Here is a 10,977-nt window from a genome sequence, read left to right on the forward strand (position 1 = left end):
CTGCCTAACCCTCACTGTGCACACTGTAACGCGCCACAGAACACGGAAAATATACTACCCCTCTTCCATCCCAAGCAGTCCCATCACCCTCCTCAGCCAGACATCACCCCCGCTCTTCCAGAGCTCCCACACCCACAACACACCCTCTCCCTTTACTAGGATTAGAAATCCAGAGATGAAAGGGGCCCCCTGAAATCATCTAGTCCAGGGGTGGGGAACCTGGGGCCTCTAGGTCCTTAAGTGCAGCCCTGCGGTGGAATTCAAGCTTCACAGAACAAATCCTTTTATTAAGGAGATTTGTTCTGCGAAATCTAGTTCAATCCCTTTCATGTTAATGATAAAGAAAAGGAGACCCAGAGGGTCTTGTCCAAGCGATTTGTCCGTGATCAAAATGGTAGTAAAGGAACCCAGGTCCTCATCCTCCATCTCCAAATGTACCACACTGCCTCTACTGTGCCTTTCTATCCATGTTCCCTCCCATTTCTGAAGGGAGCCTCCAAAGAGGGCTGTGATGCCCTCACTTGAAGGGTCCCCACTCTGGAGATGCTGTGCTGCATGAGGATAGTCACCTGAACAGGACAGGTCAAGGACCCAAGGTTCCATAGAGTGAGCACTTAATAAGTGTGTGTTTGCTGAATTGAGCTATGGTCTCTCCAGAATGGTGAAGGAAAGCTCCCTTTCTTCTCCCACCTCAAAAACCAAGTCTAACCAACCCCCACGGGAAGGCAGGGGCTGCTATAGCAGCCAGCTCACACTGACACCTGTGTATATATAAACATGTCTACATATAATTACATATAAATACACATCTACAACAGGACTCAGAGGGCCTGTCGGGTCGTAACACCACACATGCTTCACACAAAGGCACAACAAATAAGTTAGTTCACATCGTACAGTCCTAGGGATTTCTGACAATGGCCAAAAGCTAAGACAGTAAGCACTTGGGCAGGAGACATTTCAGTCCATAGAAGCCCACCTCCACTGCAGTCCTCCTCCAGCCCTTCATCCTGACCTTAATACTTGACCCTTGAATCTTGAAGACTGGAAGTGGAGCCCAAGATCTGGTCAGTCTCACCAAGCTAGAAAGGCTTCAAGGACAGCCCTAGTGACAAACTGTGTGTCTTGTCCAAGGTCAAAGAGATTCATCAACACCTTGGTCACAGGGCTATCAGGTAATGCAAGGAAGAGAGTACACCAAGTTATATAAGGGTTTCAATCAGTAGAGGATTGATGGAATGAATCATGGTTCCATGAAGTGTCCAAAAGCCCCATATTCCAGAGATCTTGAAGGGGAGAGATCCAGCTCTCGAACCATGGAGCCCACTCCAAGCTACTCATCTTAGTAAGGAACAGATTAAGCCCAGGTAAAGGCTGCTGCATGGAGGAGATGCTGCCCCACACATGATGTGCCAGGGTCAGAGAAGAAAGAACTTTGGCCTGTAGGACTATTCAATAGACTGAGAAGTTCTTGGCTCGATGTTTCTTTGCCACCAAACTTGGCATAAAGGTTCTCTGTTGGGGGTGATGCAGGGGACCTTCTGGTAGTTCCTCTGAATCTCTCCTGTGAAGAAAAGAGATAGGTATCAGGTGAGAAAGAAACAATTGCAATACTTTCACCTGGGAGCATCTGTTCAGCATGTCACTGAAGCCATGGGGGAAAGGAACTTTGTAACACATTCACTTTCCTCTCACCCCTGTGCCCAGTCCCTATCCTTGTTGTCAAGAAAGGGAAACTGAGGCACAAAATTATAAACCAAGGGTCATTCTGAATGACAGCACTTTATAATAGAATAAATCCTGGAGTGAATGTCATGAGACCTATATTCTAGTCCTAGCTCAGCCCCAAAGGATTCAGGAGAGTCATAGAAAGAATTGGATTTAGGATTCGAAAGTAGTGGATTCAGAACCTTCCTCTGAAACCACTTATGTGACCATGATATTCTGTGAGTTTCAACTTCCTCATATTATGGGGAATCATATTATGACACTTCACTTTAGAACCAATTTCACAGGGCTGTCATGAGTCTTAAATTCAATGATGGATATACATAAAGCCTTTTATAAACTTTAAAAGTGCTACCTAAGTGTCTTATCATCATCCTTATAGCTAACATTTTTACAGAGCTCACTATGTGCCAGGCACTATGGAAAGCACTTTTTACAATTATTATCTCATTTGATCCTCACAGCAACCCTGGGAGGTAGGTGCTATGATGATCCCCATTTTACAAATAAGGAAACAGGCAAACAGGTTAAGTGACTTGCCCAGGATAACACAGCTGGTAAGTGTCTGAATCTGGATTTGAACTCAGGTCTTCCGGATGTCAGGCCTAGGGCTCTCACCACTGTATCACCTTGCTGATCCATCCTCATCATCATTACTTTCATTCTTCTCATTATATACTCAACGGAGTTTAGACGGTCTAAGAATAAGCTGATGTCCTACTATCATGCTTTAAGATTAATATTCAGACTATCATCATCATCATAAGCTAGGCGGCACAGTGGGTAGAGTGCCACCCTGTTTGCCTCAGTTTCCTCATCTGTAAAGTGAGCTGGAGAAGGACATGGCGAACCACCCCAGTATGTCTACCAAGAAAACCCCAAATGGGGTCACAGAGAGTCAGACACAACTGAAATCATTGAACCAACAACCACGAATCATCATCAACATTCTCTGACTCTGTTTCCTCGTCTATAAGATGGACTTACATTTGCTCTTCAGTAAGGGGCCTACTATTATCCTCATTTTATACATGAGAAGTAGTCCAGAGTCACATAGCTCGTTAGGTATCCTAACTCCTGAGACCAGTGCTCAGGTCACTAGGCTGGGCTACCTCAGACAATCTGTAAGGTCCCTTCTAGCTGCAGCATGCTCTGGAAGGAGTAGCGATTGGCTGTGGACTCCAAGTACCCTGGCTCCTCTAAGACTCTTACTCTCCTTTCTAACCCCAGGAGATGTCCATTGTCCAACTGATCCCTGTTCCCATTTTAAGACTTACCTGGGAGCAGGGGGGTCTTGAGCAAGAGAAGATTCAGAGGCATGAGGGCTCTTCCATCGGATCCTATTTAGCAAAGATTTGACTTTGTTCCAATGGGAAAGAGTATTCTAAATGGGAGAAAAGGTAAGTCATTACGACCCACTCAACTACTGTGGTAAAGATGACCCTCACAATGCCCAGTGAGGACCCACCCTCCCCAGATCTAGAACCTCACCAACATTGTCTCCTCACAAGTCCTTGGCCCCACAGGACCGCCCATTCCTGATACCCCAATACAAGGGGTTCCTAATATTGACCTTCTTGTCCCCAGGCCCTCCAGTCCCCACTGGTTTGCTCCTATCACTATGGAGCACCTACCCTGTGCCTTCTATAGGATGGGGTTGTGTGGGCAGCCCCTGCTGGTGCCTCCAGCAAATTTGGTGTGCTCACACTGTGCCCTTCTGCCCGTCGAGGCAGAGCTGACTCTTCCACTGTGAAGAAAGGGGCTTGGGTTAACCTGGGCAGGGAAGAGGAAGCCTCTGGATTAATCAAGGCACCTGAGGGAAGGATTATGGGTGTTTGAAGCCAAAAAGACCTTCCATGGAGCAGATGAACAGCAAGTGAAGTTTCAGGGGACCAGGAAGTAAAACATGTTTACAAATTGTCACTTACCTGTCTTCTCCACCGAGCTCTGAAATCCCTGCGGCCCCAACACGGAGGAGGACAGAGGGTACAAAGGAGCAAGAGATGAGTTCTCCTGCATCTCCTCCATGCCCTGCACCAAGGAGAGACAGATCTGTGACCTCATTGACCAAGGAACCCAATCCAACACTGCTTGGTCAGACAAAGCCCAGCCTGCCCACCCAATTAATAACTGGCATTTATACAGTACTGGATGGTTTATACATACATTAACTCACTGGCGCTCTTAGCAACCTATTAGGTAAGTTCAACTGGCATGATTATCCCTGTTTTACAGAAAAGGTAACAGAGGCTCAAAATTAAGTGACTTTCCCAAGGCCTCAGAACTAATCAGTAGCAAGAGTGGGATTCAAAGCCAGGACTCCCCTGACTCTGAACCTGCTGCTCTTTCTAATATAACATAGGTTCCTACCCAGAGCTAGAGTTGGACACAGCCATGCCATGCTTCTCCCACCTCCCTCCCTGACATATGCCCTGCCACCCAGGTCCCAGGGTCCTCACTCCTCACTCACAGTTGGCATCTGCTGGTACCGCTCTTGGAGTTGCAGATGAAGCTGTTGGATCATGGCCATTCTCTCCAGGATCAAGCACAGGTGCTCTAAGTATCGAAGCCCCTGACCTGGGAGGCAAGCCCAGGCATCAGACTCAGAGCTCACTACCTGTAGGACATAGCAGGGTGTGGTGCTTAGATCTGCTTTCTTCTCCTTGGGCCCCCAGGAGTTAGAAAGTCACAGCTTCGGGGAAAGGAAGGGAGAATGAGGGTGTGGGGAGCCAAGCCTTGGATAAAACACCCTTGCCAAACAGCATTGTGCCCACCCCACACCACCACCCAGCCTGGGCCAATATCAGGATGAACCTGTGCCCCTGCCCACCCACTCTTTGGGGAGGCTGCAAACAACTCCAGCTACCTGTCGAGTCATGAAGCTATGCCAACACCTACCAATTAGGATCAGGAAATGCCTGAGAGCAAGCTCCACCCCAAGAAAGTTTCAGGAAGAAAGAGGTGGGAATCAGGAAGGCCATAGGGAGAGGGGGTCTCTCCCATACCCTCCTCAGTTGGCAATTCTCTCCTAACATCTCCCTCTTCTGGTCTGATGGCCAGCACTCACCAAAGACTCTGCTGGGCTGGGCTGTGAGCCAGCCTCTGCCTTGGTGACACTCTGATCTCCAGTTATTTCTGGGGACACCTCAGGTTCCTGCTCACTCCGCTGCCAACACTTGGGTACTGTCGTAGATGAAGATCGAGGCCAGCAGGACCTCGCCACCACCTGCTGTAGTTTTTGGCTGGCCATGAACCGGTCCAGGTCTGCAGGGGGTTCCATGGTGACAGGGGCCATCGAGGGTGTCCCACCCAGCTCCAAGCTCCAAGCAGTGGCAGAGGGGGTAGTGGGAAGATTTTCCTCTCCCCCCATTTCCACCCCAGAGTCCCTTGAAGGCTGTTCTCTGGAGCCTCTCACCATGCAGTCACCATCCCGGGGCTCAGTGGAGGGTACCCTGGGCATGTCATACACACGAAGATAGATGCTTTTAGCACCAAGCACCACACAGCCACCCAGAAGCTCCTCACAACCACCATCTGCCAAGGAAAGACAGCATCAGAGACCATACACTCTCCCACCCCCGAGATTCCTGGCCCAAACAACATTCCCACAGGAAGGTGTGTCCCTGGAGGAGTGGGCGAGGGAGGAACTGCTCAAGGCAATACTAGGAAGAAGTCAAGTGAGATCGAAGCATCTCAGAACTGGAAGGGACTTAAGAGGTCACAAAGTCAAAATGAAAGGTGAACAGCAAGTACCTCTAAAACATCTCCAAGGTGACTGACCGACCTCCACCAGAAGACCTCCAGCAATGGGGAACTCACTACCTTTTCTTTCATTGTTCCTAGTTCTCCAATCCCTCTTCCACCTCTCTCTCTCTGTCCCTCCTGTCTCTCTCCCCCCCTCTCCTTCTCCCTCTCCCTCTCACCTCTCTCTCTTTCCCCCTCTCCCCTCTTCCCCCCCTTTCTATCTCTGTCTTTGTCTCTCTCCCTCTTCCACCTCTCTCTGTCTCTTTCTCTTCCTTTCCCTCTCTGTCTCCCTCTCCCTCCCTCTCCCTGTCTCCTGTCTCTCTGTCTCTGTCACACACACACACACACACACACACACACACACACACACACAGAGTTGTCCAAAATGATGAATGGAAACTCCTTGAGAACAGGATCTGTTTTTTGTTTTGTCTTTATATTCCCAGTGCTTTGTTTATATTCTGTCCTTAATAAATGCTTGCTGGATCAGATTGGATTACATCAATCAACAAACACTTTTTAAGGATTTATTATCTGCAAGGCACAGTGCTAAACTCTGGGGATGCAAAGACAAAAACTTAAACAGTCCCTGCCCTCAATGAGTTTATATTCTTTTGGGAGCACCAACTCATACGCATGAATATATGCAAAATATTCTAAATAGAAGGTAATTTGGGGTTGTTTTTCATTCATTTCTGACTCTCCATAACCCCATTTGGGGTTTTCTTGGCAAAGACAATGGAGTGCTTTGTCATTTCCTTCTCCAGTTCATTTTACAGATGAGGAAACTGAGGCACACAGGGCTAAGTGACTTGCCTAGGGTCATACAGCTAGTAAATGTCTGAGGTCATATTTGAACTCAAGTCTTCCTGCCTCCTGTTTTATCCACTGCACCATCTAGATGCCCCGGTTTGGGGGAGGGAGATGCTAGTAGCTGAGCAAATCAAGATTGTAGCTAAAGTGCTTTTATTCACCGGAATGAGAGGGGGAGAAAGAGTGTAGAGTTCAGGGTTTCCCCTAGAAGAAGGAGAAACTTCACTGGCCTTTTTAGCCGGAGCTTTAAATCACAGGTTCTTAACCTGGGGTCACAGATCCCCAAAGGGGTCTGAGAATAGATTTCATGAACTTCCACCAAATTCTCACCAGCCCTGTACAGAACTGAGGAGAAAGAGACCAGTCAGTCTCACCCACAGGTCTATGAATGCCGACTTTAGGATCCCAAATCTCCTCATTTGAGTTCCTTTATAGAGAGCTGGCACAGTGTAAGGCACTGGCTTTCAAATTTCTCAAATGTCTCTAGACCATTTGTAGAACAAAGTATCCTTTGACTACCTATACTGCCTACCATGAAAAAAATTCATCCAAGATAATGAGAAGACTATCACTACTTTCAGTTAGACACCACTGAGATTATGCCCGTTTTCTTTTTAAAAAAAAATCTTATCCAAATCTATGACTGACAGCCATAGAGAACTGCCTGGGGGAATCTGAGAAGTCAGTTACTACCTATGTGTGGGTGGTAGAACTTAAGGCTGGGACTGCCAACTCCAAAGCTGGACCTCTAGCCATTTCACCATGCTATGTTGTCTCCCTTTAAATTAAGGTATTCCCCAGGCAGCTAGGTGGCACAGTGGATAGAGCACCAGTCCTGGAGTCAGGAGGATCGGAGTACAAATCTAGCCTTAGACACTTACTAGCTGTGTGACCCTGGAGCAAATTAATTCATACTTTAATATGTCAAAGATGTATTTATTCCCTTGAATGACCACAAATTGAAACCCCTTTACATGTAGGACTGTTTTCATGTGTTGCTATAATCAAAGAACTCATCACTTGGGGGCAGCTAGGTGGTGCAGTGAATACAGCACCTGCCCTGGAGTCCAGAGGACCTGAGTTCAAATTTAGCCTTGGACACTTAACACTTACTAGCTGTGTAACCTTGGGCAAGTCACTTAACCTCAATTGCCTTGCCCTCCCCCCTCCCAAAAAAATAAAAGAACTCATCACTTAATCAACATTGGGCTGTCTGGTCCTCAGATGACAGAGTTCCTAGTTCAGGGTCACTCCCACACTGAGATCAGGTATCAGAATATAGTAAAAATAAATAGCGTTTATAAGAGCTGGAGAAGGAAATGACAAACTACTCCAGTACCTTTGCCAAGAAAACCCCACATAGGGTCACAAAAAGTCAGATACAAGAACAAGAGGCTCTTGCAAAGCACTTTACAAATAGTGTGTCATTTTATCCCCTGGGAGGTATGTGCTATTGTTACTACCCACATTTTACAGATGAGGAAACCGAGGCAGGCAGGTTAAGGATCACAAAGTAAGTTGTCTTAAGGCACAACTTGAAATCAGCTCTTCCTGACTTCAGGTCCGGTGCTCTATCCCCTGTGATGCTTAGTGGCCATAGGATTATGTATTACAGTATGATATATGCTATAAACAGAGAGCTAGCACAGTCTATACTATACTATATGTATGATATACTATATATACTGTATGTTATTGCTATACTATCATTCTATATGTATGATATGTGCCATATCATACATATAGCATATGTTATATACCTATCAAATCATCACAGATTTGGAGCAGACAATAAAGATCACCTAGTGAACCCACTCATTTAACAGACGACGAAACTGAGGCTTACAGCCACTAAGTGCTTTGTCCAAGGTCACATGGTTAGGGAGCCTCGGAGCTTTGGATTGAACCCAGGTCCTGTGCCTAAACCCAGCCACACTAGACTCCAAGAGAGGCTTGCAATAAATTGAAGCTGGAATGTTTAAAACATAGCTATAGAAAGAATCCCATTACAAACATTACCTCTGGGTAAGACCAAAACATGAGTCATTGGCCCTCCCTCTACCTCCCCCCCCCCCAATCTCCAGTATGTATACTGTACATACAATTATCCTTGAAGCCCTTTCTAAAAATACACTGTTAAGATTTCCTCTCTTCCCTGACGGCTTCGGAATGCTTGGTGGGTGGGGGCGGGGAGGGAATTGGAGATGGTTTGCTCATCCAGGTAGGAAGGTCTGGGCTGCCGGGATGGGGAAAAAGGGCGCTGCAAAAGATGCTTTCAGCCCCAAGTGTGAGAGGTGCCATGAAAGCAGAATGAAAGCTCTTGCAAACAATCAAGCGCTGTGAGAGCTATTTAGATAAGTGAAAAACCCTGGAGCCCACAAGGTCTCAAGGCCAAGGGCGGGAACCGAGGGGGAGGGGAGCGTGGAGTAGTGCAGATCGGTAAGGAACCATAAATTCCTAATCTTATATAAGAGGCCCTCCAAGGGGAGATGAGGGTGGGTGGGTTTTTAGTCCGAAGCGGGCAGAGTTATTTTTCTAATTTACACAAAGTTAAGTTGGGGTCAGGGGAAAGGTCGGTTTGGTAAGCAAAATTTAAAGCTTAGAGCGGGGTGGGGGTGCATCAAGGTGGGATGTAAAGAAAAGAGGGGAGGGGTCTGGCCCCAATAAATCCAAGTAGGTCTAATCCGAAATCTGGGTCCACAGTGGCAGTCCCAAGGCCAGGGGGTTCTGGGGCGTGGCACAGGGCACCTCGGGAATGAGCCCTGGGCGGAGGAGGGAAGCTCGTAAAAGGTCTGGGGGGAAGGGGACAGGGTTCCAGACGCGCCTGGGGAGAAAGCCCCATCGGAAGGGAAGACAGGAGCCGGAGGTGAGGGCACCGCCTCCGCCCTCCAGACCCCCGCCTCAGGAGTGTTGCAGGAGCTCTCCAGCGCGCCCAGCGCGCAGACAGCTAGGGGAAAATCCCAGCGCCCGCTCGGAGTCCCGGCCCTGGAGCTGGGGCCGGGGCCGCTTAGTAACTCACCCTCGCGGCCAAGCGGCTGTAGGGTGAAGACCCGCCGCCTCCCCAGCATGGCCCGGCTCGGAGTTTCGGAAGGCGCAGCTGCAGCCCAGGAGGAGGACAGAGTGCCAAGCGCCGGCCGGGAGCCCCCACTCCCTTCCCAGCCCCGCTGCCCGGACAGGGCGCGGCCCTGGGACACTCCTAGCCTAGGAGGGCTGCGGGGGGAGGGTGAGTGGGGGAGAAGGTGGGGAGGAGAAGGAGGACTACAGGGTTGGGGGAAGGAGGGAGAGGCGAATTCACTGAACTGCAGTGGGACTGCTGAGGTCCCCTCTGGCTTAAGGGGAGGATTGGGGACAGGTGGAGGAAATGTGAGCCCGAGACAGCTGGAGTGAGGGGGGGTGCCTATGGATGAATGAACCAGAAGAGGGGAGAGAGGCAGGTGGGCGCTGGATTAAACACTCCTGTTCTCCCCTCCTGCCCTCTTGCCTAATCCTGGCTGGTTAAGGAGATAAGGACGATCAAACCAAATATGTTTGGTTTCCCACTCCCTCAGCTCGCCAGAAAGCTGAGCCCCTCAACCAGATGAAAGCGGGACTGAAATTGGAACCCAGACAACCAGACCCGAAGCTTGGGAGGGGGGGCGGGAGCAGGAGGGGGTTAAGTAAGGGAGGAGAACCTACCAATCACACTCCCCTATCCACTGTCCTCTCCCTATGCCTCAATGTCCCCAGCTGTAAAACAGGAGGGCTGGACTATCCCATTAACCTCTAGATTCTACAGTTCCAAGTTAAATATAACTGAGGAAAGAGATGTGATCAATATAAAGAGAAGGCAGCCTAGGGTTCCTTGTGGTTCTAGAGGAAAGGTTGTGACCTCCAAGAGAGTAATACATAGACATATTTCCCTCTAGCTCCTGCGCTGGTCTTTGCACAAAACAGGCATTTACCAGATGACCTGAATAAATGTCTTCATGTCATTCTTCAGAGTCAAAAGACTTGCTAGTCTCGGATCTACCCAGGTTTGGAATGACCTAACTCTAGAAAACAGAGATAATGATAACATGTGCCTCCCTCTGAGGAATGTGGTGTGGATCAATTGAGATTGATACACATATGCAAAACATTATTCTTATTTGTAGGCTGGGTCAAAACTCCACTCCACCTCTTTTCCCCTGGGTTGAGATAAATAGCTCCTACTGGGGAGAGAGAAGAAATGTCTTTTCCAGGCAGTGCTGCAGTTGATCCAGTCTAAAGCCAGAAGGTCTAAACATGGGCAAGGACCCCCAATCTGTAGCTATAAGTTAAGGGTGAAGCCACAGAGAGACCTCCCCCAAGTCCCACTTACACTCCCTCTCCATTCCATTCCACTTAGACTCCAAAGATTCCCTTTTCCATTCCAAGAAGAAGATTGTTAGAGTGGGTGAGGGAGAGAAGATACCTGAGTCAAGAACAGAGTTCACTCTGTCCTCTCAAGAAAGGGAAAGAAGAAAAGAAAATCCCTCAGAAGTAGATAAGGGAGAGAATGGGACTGTAAAATTCCTGCCCTGAATCTGGGGAATGTGAGAATAGATTCCTAGAGGGGCCCAGCTGTGTCAGCGGTGACTACGGGTCAGGAATGTGGCCAGCCAAGACAGGAAGCTCAGGACCTGCAGGAATGCAGTCTCCCGGCACAGGCTTTGTCTCAGACAGGCTTCCTCT

General features: G+C 48.5%; 1 protein-coding gene across 2 annotated transcripts; it reads right to left on the bottom strand.

Annotated features, from left to right (window-relative positions):
- Positions 1-766: 766 nt before the first annotated feature.
- Positions 767-9,644, bottom strand: CUNH8orf58 (chromosome unknown C8orf58 homolog). 2 transcript variants are annotated; one of them, XM_069075689.1, is made up of 7 exons: positions 9,305-9,644; positions 4,796-5,262; positions 4,199-4,345; positions 3,657-3,759; positions 3,363-3,475; positions 3,006-3,112; positions 767-1,564 (listed from the first exon to the last, which is right to left on the bottom strand). In XM_069075689.1, exons 1-7 carry the CDS (start codon positions 9,351-9,353, stop codon positions 1,453-1,455), a joined length of 1,098 nt encoding a protein of 365 aa, XP_068931790.1. In that variant the 5' UTR covers positions 9,354-9,644; the 3' UTR covers positions 767-1,452. The 2 variants fall into 2 exon arrangements, with proteins under 2 accessions (XP_068931790.1, XP_068931791.1); XM_069075690.1 differs by having other exon boundaries at positions 4,796-5,180; positions 9,305-9,622.
- Positions 9,645-10,977: the final 1,333 nt, after the last annotated feature.

This window comes from Petaurus breviceps, unplaced genomic scaffold (genome assembly GCF_028583685.1).
Source record: "Petaurus breviceps papuanus isolate PSGF00001 unplaced genomic scaffold, PetGlider_PUasm1.0 90919, whole genome shotgun sequence".
Taxonomy (NCBI): Eukaryota; Metazoa; Chordata; class Mammalia; order Diprotodontia; family Petauridae; genus Petaurus; species Petaurus breviceps.

Bases quoted from the DNA above. Each gene is read 5' to 3' on its own strand.
- CUNH8orf58 (XM_069075689.1), bottom strand. From the start codon at position 9,353: ATGCTGGGGAGGCGGCGGGTCTTCACCCTACAGCCGCTTGGCCGCGAG. The intron at 3,476-3,656 runs GTAAGTGACAAT...CTTTCTTCACAG, and splicing joins GAGCTCGGTGGAGAAGACAG to TGGAAGAGTCAGCTCTGCCT. The intron at 3,113-3,362 runs GTAGGTGCTCCA...TCTCCCATTTAG, and splicing joins CATCCTATAGAAGGCACAGG to AATACTCTTTCCCATTGGAA.